The sequence below is a fragment of the Thermobia domestica genome, chromosome 4 (genome assembly GCF_964235325.1).
Source record: "Thermobia domestica chromosome 4, izTheDome1.hap1.1, whole genome shotgun sequence".
Lineage (NCBI taxonomy): Eukaryota > Metazoa > Arthropoda > Insecta > Zygentoma > Lepismatidae > Thermobia > Thermobia domestica.
The window spans coordinates 331711266-331726978 of record NC_137457.1 but is presented as its reverse complement, the minus strand read 5'-3'; the positions used below and the strand labels follow the sequence as shown (position 1 = coordinate 331726978).

Genomic DNA, 15713 nt, shown 5'->3' with positions numbered 1-15713 from the left:
AACTGGTGTTATCAGCCACTCAAATTGTGACAATATCGCTTCGGTCTGTGTCAGGTTTCCAGGGCAGCTTATTAAATGAAATGATAAAGATGTGGCTTTCAACTTGCGATTTGACAACACGAGACTATTTTTATGTGGTTATCTAAAGGAAGGTAAGGAGTCTAAGTTAATAATCTACAAATTATAGGTAACCTTAAACACAAAACTTGCCGTGTCATGTGAGAGTTTTTGCGAGAAGTTGACCAATACCTCATTGGAAAGTTTGTTTCCACGGTTGATATATGTAGACGCAACCGTTAAGGACGTTTAGTTGATATTGTCCTTCATATATAATTTACATAGATTGTTATTTTAAGTGAAATAAATTAGCTACAAACATGTCAAACCAGTGGTCGAAGTGAGTTGGTATGGGGTGGTATGCCATACCACCTCTGGTTTTTCAGTGATGATAACATATCGTCTCTGGTTTTCCAGTGATCAAGACAAGCCGTCAGTAGAGAGTAGATGATAAAGATCTTTAATAAATCCATGTATATACATATTAATTGATGAATAGCTTTGCATGTAAAAAGACTTTATTTCTTATGTAGAAATAATTTCTAAGTTGACAACACCGACATTTTAATCATTTTTCTACCTTTTGTTTTTAAAATGCGGTGTCTTCAAAGAAGTTCATGTAGTATATTTTGATGTGTCACATTGAATTATTTCTTTTTTATGTATGTGTGTGTCTTCTTGCCTTAATGCATATAAATCTCGTGTTTTGAACATTGGCGGATTTAGGAGTTGTCTGCTGTGGGGGCGGATCTTCCGAAGGTTTGGGGCTCAGAAGTTTTCCCGCAGGAAATTGTTAATAAAAGCCCTGTTTTTGTTTTCGTGTATAATTCTCTGTAATACAACATAAGGGGATATTGTAATTTTTTTCAGAAAGTTGTTGGTGGGGGATCAAAGTCTCTTCGTGTACGCCCCCGTAACTACGGAGAATCTCTCCAGTGATTTTCAGTTGTTATGTAAATAGGAACGCAATCTTTTAGGCAACATACCCTCATTGTATTTCAACATTTAGATAGAAAGTATGTCGAATCAAAATCGTAATAAAACATACCGCCTCTGCCTTTTTTTCCACTTCGAACACTGTGTCAAACTATTTGCATTTCATTCAAATTAAAAATATCTATAGCACCGTTTGAAAAATCTCATACCGGTATTCAGTTAGTAGTATAGTGTCTTTCAGAGTAAAAACACGTAAAAATTCATAAAACTCTGAATATAGAGCATTTATCTTTCTAATTTAAAGTAATTCTGTCAAAATAGACATGTGGCTGATAATATCGTTACATTTAAAAATAAAAATATATCAAGAATATACATAAAACGTATATTTTTTTCTTCAAATAAATGCAATAAATAATTCCTCGACTTATGTTAATTTGGAGTTACGTAATAAATCTTGAATATTTCAAACTAGTTGCATGTCAAATATTACGTTATTATAATTATATATTTTTCATACTTGTATAGTTTAAATCTGCGTAAATACTGCTGCGTGACGTGTGATTTATAAATAAAATAAATATTGCAATTTCTTATGAAGTTAAACTTGAGCATTTTACAAGTTTAATTTACGTAAAATTCAAGTTACGTAAAGATTTACAGAACGTATTATTTACCTAAGTCGCGGGGAAACAGTTACTGTATCAAAAATGTATGAAAAGGACCTATCCGTTTTGCCATAAGCACCAGACTGTGTCATGTGATTAGGACAAAAGTCATGTTGGGTGGTAAATCGAGTCTGGAGGTTCCAAATCCAAAAAAGATGTGTAATGTTCCAACCATGTAACCTCCGCGTGAGGCACCCTAGGTAGTTCGCAGAAGAAGCATATACAAACAACTTCGTTATTGATTTTATTCAAACAACTTGACTTTTGATAATGTTTCATCCGCATTTACCTTACGTGCTATACATCGCTTTTAAGCTCTTCATTATGTCTTTGTAATGAGCTTTCAATTAGCCATCTTATTATAATTTTTGAGATATGTGGACTTCATTTTTTTTTTCACTGATTTACCATTGACTTTAATGTTCATATTTCGTGATTTTTTTGACTATGTTCCATTCATTTTAGGACATTTTTTTTTTCGAAAGTAGAATTTACATAGTCTGTTCTATATTTAAGCTGAGTTTCAGCGTCTCCCTCTTTAGGTTTTTGAGATAAGTACAGAATTATTTGTTTTTCATTGATTTTACATTGACATTAATGGTAATTGCTATACAGCTATAACTTTTACTATTAAAAATAACTACTTCCAAACTAAGCTACTCTTTATTTACGAATACGGGTACATGCACACAAACTTCAAATGTACTTTAGTAATTATTATCTCCATGCTACTAAATAATATTCTTCACAGTACTTATGAAATGCCTACGTGCTTATTTCAACTTCATTCTTGCTCACACGAACTCTTGACTCATGCCAAAGCCGGCTATCCTCATGCCCCATCACAGACTATTAACAGTACTCTCACACTCTTCACAGACTATTTGCTATACCACATTCTCCACAGATTATTCACTATTTAACTTTTCCACATTCTTCAAAGATTATTCACTATTACATTCTTCCACATTCGTCACATATTCACTATTGCAGTAATGTTTCGTGATTTTTGACTATGTTCTATCTAATTTACGACAAATTTTTTTGAATGTAGAATTTACATAGTCTGTTCTATATTTAAGCTGAGTTTCAGCCATCTCTTTCAAAGTCTATTCAGATCATTACAAGCGGGTAAGCCCTTTTACAATATGTTTGTGTTTCAGAACAAAGACAAGGCTAATGTGATGTATGAACAAGTGGTTTAACATATATAAATATCTTTTTTGTTACAGGATCGAGACAAAAGCGTGCCAAAAGTTCACTTAACTGATACGGTGGATGAAATGAGGAAGTTTAACGCTAGGCGGAAATTGAAAGGTGCTGTTTTAGCTGCCGTTTCGTCACCCAAGTGGACTTCCTTTTACTCAGATCCCAACAGCGATGGGTTTTCAGACTTCGGAGAGGATGAAGTCACATCTTCGGGTGAGTAAAGGGTGATCAATCAGTTTCCAAATAGAGCAAAAAATATAGAAAGTATAATAGATTATTGAAAGGTGCTGTTTTAGCTGCCGTTTCGTCACCCAAGTGGACTTCCTTTTACTCAGATCCCAACAGCGATGGGTTTTCAGACTTCGGAGAGGATGAAGTCACATCTTCGGGTGAGTAAAGGGTGATCAATCAGTTTCCAAATAGAGCAAAAAATATAGAAAGTATAATAGATTATTGAAAGGTGCTGTTTTAGCTGCCGTTTCGTCACCCAAGTGGACTTCCTTTTACTCAGATCCCAACAGCGATGGGTTTTCGGACTTCGGAGAGGATGAAGTCACATCTTCGGGTGAGTAAAGGGTGATCAATCAGTTTCCAAATAGAGCAAAAAATATAGAAAGTACAATAGATTATAGAAAGGTACCGTTTTAGCTGCCGTTTGGTCACCCAAGCGAACCTCTGTTTACTCGGAAGGGACCATTCCGATTTTGTGAATTCAATTGCTGAAAATTATTGCTAGCTGGATTTAGCACCAAAAGGAACAGAGAAAAAGAGGATATTTAGTGGCACACCGTATACAAGGTGGGAGATAAATGAGGGCAAAGTCAAAAGATAGAACGTAGAAAATGTCTAGAAATACTACGTTAATTTTGAAACGAGTAGAGGGATTGAGGCCAAATGAGGAATACATGTAGAGCTCCACTGAATAGGCATAATGTGAATCATGGGAGATATCTGAAAAGTCGCCATGTTGGAATTAACACAAGAAGAATAACGGGAACAGTGTCATGTGGCATATGGCTCTTGATGCACACCGTCTATTGAAATCAATAGTGGCCAATACAGTTTGAGACCTCTGTTTAATTGCAAATGTTATGGACCTTAAGAATGATTGTGTTGTTGATACAAAAATGGAGAACAGTGGCACATTTGAAAAACGATAAAGATGGACAATCGGGCTCGTCACAGCTGTCGCCGGTATTGAAATTGAAGCAATAGTCGACAGATGTCATAAATGTGGCAGGTGCTGTTTGCAAATAAATATCCAGTTTTGTAGAAAGCATATCTAATCATAGCTTGGACCTCTGGTACTGTAAACTGGAAGTGGGTGAGTGATTGCTAGTTAATGAAGTTGTTCCGTTACCGCAAATGACAGTAAGCGGTGTCTGTTATATATGTTACGCAATTCTTATACGGACGAAAGAAGAACACATCCAGATTTGCAACTATTGATTTCAATAGACGGTGTGCGTCAAAAGCTATATGTCACATGACCCCTTTCCCGTATATTCTTCTTGCGCTAATTCCAACATGGCGGCTTTTCAAATATTCCCCATGATTTACATTACGCCTATTCAGTGAAATTCTACATGCGTTCCTCATGTCCAACATTTTACCTCAATCTCTACTCATTTCAAAATTAACATGGCATTTCTAGACATTTTCTACGTTCTATCTTCTCACTTTGCCTTTATTAATACTCACCCTGTATACGGTCTGCCACTAAACACACTCTTTCTCTCTGTTTCGTTTGGTGCTGAATCCAGTGCTAGCAATCATTTTCGGCAATTGAGTTCATCAAATCGGAATGGCCTTGTCAGGTCCCAGCCCAGATGGAGTCACATCTTCAGGTGAGTAAAGAGTGATCAGTCAATCTCATATAGAGTAATTATTATAGAAAGTAAAACATACACCAGATTTTGTATTCTTTTTCCCTTTGTAAGTATTGTGTGGTACTAACATAAAACTATAATAAATGATCTCATATGCATTCAACTACTGAGTAACGTTAACATAACAACCAGAATAAAGTGTTATTATTTTACTTACAAGTAATTGCAATTCCTGAAAACACCTTGCACTTCCTAACTTTCGTCTCTCCTCTAGAGCCCTGATCATGGAAATTAAAAACAGCGAATAATAATAATAATAATAATAATAATAATAATAATAATAATAATAATAATAATAATAATAATAATAATAATAAACATGAGAAAAGTAAAAGGAACAAATTCACCAGGGTCGAGCAGCTTATAAAAAACCTTTGTCCGAACTTTTGGTCACTCATTTAACGAAATGAGTCACATTGGATGAGCGACCAGAATTTCGGACAATGTATTTCTTCACAGTGCTCCACCTTTGTGAATACGTTTAGTTTACTTTCCTGATTATTTCATTATTTTTTTAACCTGTTTTTAACCTTCGTGATCAAGGCTTCAGGAGAGAGCCGTGCAATATGTCTTCAGGAATTACAGGTACCTGTAATTAAAATGATTGTAAGAATTTCTGAGCGTGTTAATATATTGTCTACAGAATAAATTACTTCATATACATTGAAGTACTGTGTGGTTCATATAGATTATGTACCAAAAGGTACAAAATCATAATGGAATATCAAGAAAAACTACGCCAAAACAAGCTGTTAGTGTCGCTGGTGGCTCAATTTGTAGATCTCTATCTGGTATGTGAAGGATCCGGGTTGAATTATTGTCAATTCAACTACAGATTTTTTGTAGTTACAGATATTTAATGTATAAAACATAATTTAAGTAATTGTGTGTACAGCATTCTGGTGTTTCCTGAACTCCTGCCAGGGAAGGAGAGGTTTATCCAACTCTCAAATGAACAATTTGTATATACCATTAGTTCCGATAATGTACATGGAATTTTCCTGTAACATAAGAAGAGGCTGGGCTTGAGCCTTTTCCTGCTTTCAAAGAGCTTCCAGATTGGGCTGGGCTCTACTGGGTTGTCGTCAAACCTTGGGTTTTGGTACCTGGTAGTGTTGAGACGCTTCCTGACACTACTCGAGGAAATAAAATTACCTTAACGCTCCAGTACTGACACGGGAGATGCGGTACTCGCTAGAGGAGTTCCTTCTACCGTTAGGTAAAAGTAGGAGATGGTCTTCGGCCAATCCCACTACTACACTGCGGAAAGGTGTTAGCAACAGCCCTAGCAATGACAGGAAATGTGTTACGGGCAATGATAGTGAGTTCCAACCAATCTTTTCAACCAGTGATTGAACATTCGTCTTCCCCGAATCTATCATATTCTGAGTATCGAAACCTCGTGACCAAAACGTTGCTGCCCAAAGTCCTCAGGCAAAAACTTCGGCTAGTCAGAATCTCTAGGGACCAAATCTCGCGTAGGGAGAAATCTCGTCATCCAAAACCTTGGGAGACCAAATCTCACCATAGCAATTTCTTCAGTGTAGAATTTTCGAAATATTGCTTTATGTTCTGTAGGGTAGGTCGAAAAAAGGTGACTTTTCGAGTTTTGAATTCTAATAGTGCGGAAAAGTTGCGTGTTCATGTGTTAATAAAAGGGAAAAAAACATGAAAAATTCGTATGTTTTATCTTCAGTTCGCGCAAAGTGCCTAAAATTGATGTTTTCGTTCATTAAGAGAGAGAGAAAAAGAAAAATACCAATTATTGCTTTAACGCTCAAACTTTAAAGATTCAGTTTTTCAATTTCTAATAATATGAAATTACTTTATTTTAAGTGATTATTACTGATAAAACTATTTTTGAAATTACAGCAGTACATTTAGAGTTTATATATATATATATATATATATATATATATATATATATATGTCCTAAAATTAGTGAATTGCGGTGGAAAAAAATTTAAACAGTATTACAAACAAACGCATTCTTGTATTAATAATATATACAATGCCATTTTTACTAATCTTATCTAGAGAGTGATTTTAAATATTCAAATTGGAGATGAAATCATTAGTTTGCAGGTTTTCTCCCATGTCTCCAAATTATGTTCGGTAAAAACCCAGATCTCACCACATGGAATTGGCTACAATTTGAGCTTAATCCACGTCCTTCCGAACTATCCAACACTTAGAGCATGTTAAATTATGTTGTTTCACCATTATCAGTCAGGAACGGCATCTTGAAATCGGATTTCCGTTCTAACTTAGGCATCAAAGATTGCAATGTTTCTCTAATACAGCTATTTCTGTTATCTTGTCCGCACAATTTCGCGGTGGACTCTGTGAGAAGTTTAACATACTTTTGGTTATTTGAGGTGGTAGGAGAAGTTTATAAATTCAAAACTTAAATACAGTTTTATTTTGCATAAATGTTAAAATATTTCTGTTGTCAAACTTTACATAATTGGGGAAAGATAATAGCTTATATTCCGTTAATTCAACTAGCTCAATGTAGTTCTTGGCATCAAAATGTGTCGAGTGAGGCATAAAGTTTTAACAAATTTTCTTCTTATCTGTTGATTCCTAGGTTTCAGTATTTTCTTGTTACCTAACGTGTTTATTTATTTTATTTTATTTTATTTTATTTTATTTTATTTTATTTTATTTTATTTTATTTATTTATTTATTTTTGAATAGTAAGAAACCCTTTTTAAGTTTATTATATAACGTAATTTCTATAACGCAACTATGTCAAGTGATACGCAAAAAATATTAATGTACACAATACACAGTGATACTTTTTCACTGTCTTTATGCTTGAAATGAATTAATAATAATAATAATTACATATTTATTAATATGCAATTGTACCAATGCTTTAGTACCGAGTTCACATGCACTGAATATTACAAAGAAAGTGAAAAATAAATAAAGTCCGACACTAGTTGAGGATATCTTTAGAGTACTGTGACTCAAAGTGGCTAACCTATTCACTTATACAAATTATGTACAGTGTTAGTTGTGTCACAAGTTTAATCAATCTGGAATAAAGGAAAATTTAACCAGTCCATTCATTTATACAGATTATGTACAGTCTTAGTTATGTCACAAGCTTGATTAATTTGAAATTAAGGAAAATTTAACCAATTCATTTGCTTATACAGATGATGTAATAAAACACAATTCGAAAAGGATTTAAACTATTCTTTTTATGAATGTAATAGGTTTCTTTAATTTTCCGTTCAGTTGCTGTTTTTGATTTTTCTATCAAACATGACTTAGCATTGTTGTGGTTATTGTCTTTGAGATGAGATGCCAATACGGATAATTGTTGTAAGCTACGTGATTCCAATGTGTGTATGTGCTCAGGTATTCTGGTACAAATATTCCTTTTTGTTTGACCTATATGTATTTTATCACCTAGACAATTAACCCGATAAACACTGCTATTTGCTGGGAATAAGTAAAAATTGCCTTAAAATTTGAAATATATTTTCCTATGGATTTCGGAGGAACTTCTGAGGCCTTGATGTTATATTGTTAAAGTATTTTCTTATTTTTTGCTGAAATACGCGGAATCAGTGAGATAACAATCCACTTGTCAACCTCGGCCCTTGTTGTTGGTTGATGGTCGTTGCCAATGATCTCCTACCGTACCTGCTTATGTCACTTCAGTAATAAAGACTTTTGGAAACCCTTTTCTTGTCCGATTTTTATTAAATATTGATTTCTTGATCCAGGTAGATCTGAAAGCACAAGGGCTCTCCTAAAGAAGTTTTTCCAAATATTCAATTTCTGAAGCTTTGAATGTGATTATCTAAAATTAATATACTTTGTGCCAGCAGAAAGTTTACAATGTAAGAAGTAACGAACTTATTGGCTTGTCTTTTATAAGATACCAAACATGTAAGAGGTGTAACTTTATTGTAAAACTTTATATCAACCCATTGTAAATTAAAGAAATAAATTTTCCTTCGACATTTGCAATTAAACTAATTCTTTTGCTTCTCAGTTACTTCAAGTTCTGATTCCCTGAATAATTCTTGCATTTTTAAGCTTTTCGCTCTCTCGTAGATCTATGTTCATGGAGGATAAAAATTGGACAAAGAGAAGTAAAAAAGAAATTAGTAATGATCTCAAAAAAGATTACGATCTTGTCCAATAATTAGTTTTTGGATCAGGGGCACAAAATATTTGAACTGCCCCTAAATCGAGTTTTCGTATTTTCTACGGAATAAGCGCATCATACTGAGTTAACTGATAGTTTGGGTCCACAACACTGTATCCAGTTCTCCAGATATAAGACCTACAAGAAAAATTTTTAATTGAAATATATTGGATCTTTTGATTAAAAAAAAGTAATTGACTAGGGGATGTCAATTTAACATTCTGGTCACAGTACATAGACATTACGTCAATACTATTGCAGTTTACTCGGACAATCTAATAGTATATGGGATTTCTATCTTCAATCTTTCCAACGAATGTTGCCGTACTTTAAGAGATGTGACTACTTTGCGTGTGTAAAATGCGGTATTATATATCTAGCTGACGTTCATCAACTTCCAGCGGCCGTGTCATCAGTGTTTCAAAAGGAGTAATTTTTTTGTCAAGGGTCTTAACCAGGATTATCCGAGCAAGGCATGAAGTGGATAAACAGAAGAGAGAAGAAAGGCTGTGGCATAATTACTATTACCAAGACAATATAAGCACTTTGCGGATGGATTTTGTCCTTTAATCTGAGTTCTCATGTAGCAGAAAACACACATATAATGTTTAACCTTTGTTATAAGCACAATGAAGCTATGTCACAAAATAAAAGCGTGAAAATAATGATGAGGTACCTTGCTATCGACTTTTCAGAGTTTTAATGTATTTTCCACAGTTGCATATCCGATTATTGTTAAATTTTGCAATAAGGGGTATGGGAAATGGTTCAATCCAATACTTGTTACATCATACTGAAGACCTGGGACAGAAGGAATTAAATCACTATGTCAATAACCTATTGAGTATAAAACCGAATATTTCATTTCGTTCACGCACAAGTTGAAAAATAAGTGCACCAACATTTCGATGTCTATATGAAGTGGCTAAAGAATCTGAAGCACAAAGTTCAGAAAATCATTCTGAAGGCAGACAGAAGTGTTCTCTAAGGTCTAATTACCACATATGAAGCTAATCTACCAGTTGATTTGCCATCTGTTCTAAAACATGAACACTCTGTTTCCGTGTCACTTGCAGAAGTGAATGATACGTTACGCACAGGGAACAAGTCGGTCCTTGCAGATGTGATAACACTCTCCGTGTCACTTGCAGAAGTGAATGATACATTACGCATAGGGAACAAGTCGGTCCTTGCAGATGTGATAACAGAAGGAATAAACTGTCCTGAAACAGTTGTACTCCATGAAAATCTTTTCTTGTCCATCATTGATAGGCAAGCACTTGTAGTAGCTTTGGAAAAGCCTGAACATATACAAACCTTTCAAGACCTGGCTGATATATAAGTCAGATCAGTAATGAAAACAGATTATGGGATTCAACAGATAGATGTTTTCAGTAGGTATATAGAATACCCTACCAAGGGTACTACTTAAAACTGGCAAAGTAAATTCAGTAGACCAATTAGACGCGTTGTTGATTATCGTAGTGTGCCACTCCCAAATAACTGGACCAGTTTTCTGACATTGCCTGAAGATAAATCAGATGTAGCCAATTTGTTGTCCAAAGAATTGTAGGCAAAAGATCAGGTGATTGTAGTTGTAGTAGACTGTAGTTGCTTGAGGGATCATGGAGGAATTAGAAGTTTTTTCATCTAAAGCTTAGCTGATTTAAATAGGCTGAAATCAACACACGAAGAAGCGAATACAAGACTTGTGATGCATACCTTTAAACAGCAAATTTAGGACAGTGGTTGTGCCATCTCGGAACACCGATGTTCTCCTATTTTTGGTTCCCACTACGAGTGTGCGTAATGGGAACATGTTTGGATCAGTAATGTGCCGTAAACTATAACTTTACGTCTACGCGATTGTCTACTGTAATCTATACGTAATCTACATTACACCTTTCCCGTGTAGACTATGTAGACAATCACTATCAAATGTAAGGAACAATTTCGTTGCTCGTTTGTTCATATTTCCTCATTCAGTTGTTTTGCTTCGGTGAAGCGAAAGATTAGGGAAACGACTAACATAAAAAATAGAGGGAATTATCTAATCTGTATGTTTACTCTGCTCTGCACATACCACTTCCTTAGATTTTTCACTTCGAGCACTGCTTTTATAATGAAATTTACAAAACTAATTCTCGCCTGTGGGCTTTCAGTCTTGAATCTGATGTATTTGCCAATTTTTTCTTGCATATTTTACAAAATGCATAATATTTTTCATTTTCCTTCATCAAGACGAAACTAAGTATTCGAAAGTTACTATTCGCTGGTCTAGGCATTTTATTTTGTACGCAATTTCGCAAGGTAACGACAAAATAAAGCTCCGTTATTGTCCACGATGCCATATTAAATTAAGTGTTGTTGACATATTCTACATAGTCTACGTTGTTTACATTGTCCACGCATAGTTGACACGTAAACGTAAAGTATTTTACGCGTAGACACACATCTCTGGTTTGGATGGTGGCAAAAACATCAAAGAGACAACGTTATATACCAATTCGTAATGTTTTCAAGGAACTACAGGTTTATCTACAACAATACTTGCATTTCATCTATTCACTGGGTCTGATACCACACCGTATTTTGCAAATCACACAAAGCGGTTATTGTAGAATACTTGACCTACTGAAGAACTTAGGTATTGGTAAATTCACAGAAGATACTATTCACTCTGCAGAAGCTTTCATTTACAGAATATATAATGTACACAGCATACACTCTGTAGATTCAACTCAAAACATCTTGTTCTCCAAGACTGGCAAAACAGAAGAATTGCCATCTACAGGTGATGCTCTTCTTTTCCATTTGATGATGTTCTACTACCGTGGTATGGTATGGAGAAATGCCCGTCAAAACAACAACAACCAATCAGGAGCCAGCTTCTCTCAGCCAATCAGAAGCCAGCATTTCCTTCAGCCAATCACATTGCCCCCGTTCATAGGTCTGGCCCTAAATAGCCACCATATATATACCTGCTCACGTCTCCGGTCTCTTCATTCCAATCCCTGAAGATGAATGCAATGTCTGCATTCGAAACATCGAATGTCAATACCTTTACCTGGACGATAGCCCGAGAACACTTACTAAAATTCACAAATATCAAAAAATCCATCCCGTCTATAAAGAAATAGACTCATAGTGGAAGATACAGACATCTTACAAGCTTCGACAGCTTATCAGGTGGCGGTGTGGGTTGCTATGAAATGGCGAGTCAAATTGTTTGTTTCTTTTAGTCCATTTCTTTATGTATTCTGGATGATTCGTCTACTCCTATTCTTATTCTTCGTGAACAAGGATTCAGGGGAGAGCCGAAAGCCTAAAAGTGCAAGGAACATTCAGAAGTCAGTATTTGAAGTAAGTAGGATTGTTATTTATGTTACTGAGAGAGTTTGCATTCTGTCTGAATTTAATCATTCGGTTTGATTTGCCTATAATCATACAACATTACAAAATACCGTGTCAAACTGTACGCGAATTATGTTACCAACTCAGATTTATATGCACGAAAAAAATCTGAAAATATGCATTCAAATGTCCACTTAAAAGTTAAAAAATATGCATTATAAAAGCAAAATATATACTTGAAAAAACAGCCTATTCATCTCAAATTCCTTGTTCATAATATTTACTGAGGGTAGAATGAATTTTTACTGCACATTACTACTTTTTTTTGTTTTTTTTAAAGGGGAGTATGTTTAGTTGAAGGGATCCACAAGTACGTAAAAAATAGAAGATTTACAGGAGAAACGAGTTGACGTAAGGGAATTGTAATTAATTTCTGTGTCATTTAAGAATGGAATCGTACTACACGTTGTAAAAAATGCAAATTGCTGTAGAGATTATATATACTTGCTGGAAGCGCAAATAAGAGAATATGAATGTAAATATGCAAGTAGTTAGCCCTAACGTAATCTAACCAAACCTAACCTGACCTTCGACTATTGTCCATTAAAATGAGTTTGTAGGCCGAAAATGATCTTTCAACATCAACTGATGTAATTGGATAATATCTGTACAGTGGCACAGATAGTTCGAAACATTCATCTGGCAGAAGTTAACTGATCTCACACTCATTAATTGACTGGTTTGATTGATTCCAGCTTACCTAATCTTAAATGTAGGCAAAGGATCGTATATCCAGTTTTTTTTGGTTTTTGTTTTTTCAGTTTCGTTTGAGACAAACTTTAAAGAAGTTGTTTTTCTTAATTGCTAATAAAACTCCAACTGACCAATGCAGTATATATATATATATATATTAGGAATATATATATGTGTAACAGTTTCGACTATGTAACATAGCCTTCCTCAGACATATTCCTGTTTTCTAAGAAGTTCGAGTGACATGAAGAGGGATGCTCCTTTAGTTTTCAGACGTTTAATTATTTCAACAGTTATATTTGTTTCAAAGGGATGCTTGATAATAATACTTCCATTATTCAGAACAGTGGTCGCTAAACTTGTGCAGCTTCTGAGCTACCGTACTATTTTTAAATCCTACTGTGAGCTACCAACCAAAAGAACTACCAACGTTTTTTTTCAAATCTTACATGTATTTATTGCCTATAAACTTACATTTCTAGTAAATATAAAATCAAAGTATCCAAGTTAGCAAATGTCTAATATACACACGAAAAACATAACGTTTAGCAAATGTCTAATATACACACGAAAAACATAACGTTTAGCAAATGTCTAATATACACACGAAAAACATAACGTTTAGCAAATGTCTAATATACACACGAAAAACATAACGTTTAGCAAATGTCTAATATACACACGAAAAACATAACGTTTAGCAAATGTCTAATATACACACGAAAAACATAACGTTTAGCAAATGTCTAATATACACACGAAAAACATAACGTTTAGCAAATGTCTAATATACACAAGAAAAACAACGTGGACAACTGCATGCGTCTACAATCAACTGTGAGATAAGGCTGACAATAGTAGTTGTGCGGGAGAAACAAGCAGTTGTTGTCGTCAGCACCCCCTGTCGTTAGCGTCAGCTCAGTGGAGGAATCAAGATTAGTCAACCGGAGCGTTAACGTGATCTACCAAAAATGTCCCCACGAAGTACTAGTAGCTCGCGATGAACGTTTTGGCGATCACTGATTTAGATGGTAGGTAAAGGGATGTTCAATATACATGATACTACAGTTTCAGTACAGCTACGAATACGAAAAACCTACGAATTCTTCAAAACCTGTTCCAGATTTTTTCAAAATTTGTTCTATTTCTGATCATAATAGTGTTTCGTTGTTCTCCGGAAACCGAATCCGTTTCCACTGAAATAGTTTTAAGTGTTTTTCAAAAGTTTTCACCGAAACCAGTTTCGGTGAAAACTGAACCGGTTTCGGTGAAAAACCGAAACCGGTTTCCGATTTTTATAAATACCGGTTTTGCCCATCCCTAGTTCAAATATGTGCAGAAATATCCAAATACTCTTAGAATATGCATTAATGTTCAAAATATGCATTCGTATATACTAATATACATTTAAAAGAAAAACTGACTCTAGTTATAAATAAGCGAAATGTATCTAACCTAAAGTTAAATACAATGATACATCTTTACTTCAAGCAATGTGTTGCTGTGTGTATACATTAACTCCCGTACATTCAACAAAATGTAATAAGATTCCTTGTTGTTTGTTGTTCACTCCGTAAGTTACCTCATTGTTTCTTTCAAGGAGCCGTGAGCCTCGTATTGGATAGTTTAGACGACATTCACTGTTTACAAGAAGCACCACTCAAAGACAGAGACTTCTTGCAATCTGTGCTAGAAGACAGACAATTGCACGCTCTGCTTGAGGTAAGTACAAATTTTATTGTCATATTTTCGGGGTCCATTCGTCCATATAGGCAGGGCCATGCCGTGGAAGGGGGCGAGCGGGGCGACGGCCCCGAGCGCCGAAGTAAGGGGGCGAAAAATTCTGGAGGAAAAAGGAAAAAAGATAGGAAAAATTGCTTGGAATATATGTATGGGGGCGCCGTCGTATACTCTCGCCCCGGGCGCTGATTTTCCACGGCATGGCCCTGCGTATAGGTGAACTTTGCAGCCGCGTAGGGTGGTTAACTTTAGGGGCGGGGCGGCAGGTGAATTTCTTTTAATGCTTTGTGGAGTTCGTAATTAATAGGGAGAACAATAAACAAGCTATGTAGAAACATGTATGGTAGCAAGCTGTAACTCACGTTGGTGACATAACTAAGGGGGAGCAAACGGGGCTTGTGTCCCGGTCACCGGATTGTGGCTGCAAATATTTATTTTCACTATAAGGTAAGGAAAGGAGTTTTAGCAAACTAAAAGTCATTAAAAATACCTCAGAAACTTAACAGGACAACAACGATTCACCAACTTTAGGATCATATCCATAGAGCATAAGTTATCTTCAAAGCTATCTTTTGAGGACATTGTAAAAACCTTTGCAGACAAAAGAACGCACGAAATTAAATTTTACTTCCAAGTTTTTGTGTTTTCATTTAATTTACATCGATTTAAGAGATTTGCAAAATGTCCAAGTATAATACTCGAGACAACAGCTTGACTGTTTGTCAAAATTAAATATTCTATTCTAAAGCAACAGACTGTTGATTCATTCTACACATATGCACATCTCATAAACACTGTGAATTGCAGTTATTATGATAAGATTATAAGAATATGTCAAGCTGCTATTCTCAGATTATTTGTCAAATACTAAATAGTTTGGTGTTTTATCTTGTACTAAAAATTAAATTATGTACCGCAATTTTGAAATCAAGCTTT

General features: G+C 35.0%; 1 protein-coding gene across 3 annotated transcripts in view; it reads left to right on the top strand.

Moving 5' to 3' along the window:
• The window catches only part of LOC145684462 (peripheral plasma membrane protein CASK-like), a 547766-nt gene extending 533009 nt beyond the window's left edge, over positions 1-14757 (top strand). For all 3 annotated transcript variants that reach the window (XM_081756883.1, XM_081756882.1, XM_081756885.1), the window contains 2 exons: positions 2894-3259; positions 14641-14757. In XM_081756883.1, the coding sequence (XP_081613009.1) occupies positions 2894-3091 (198 nt within the window). In that variant the 3' untranslated portion in view covers positions 3092-3259; positions 14641-14757. The remainder of the gene's footprint in view (positions 1-2893; positions 3260-14640) is intronic.
• Positions 14758-15713: the final 956 nt, after the last annotated feature.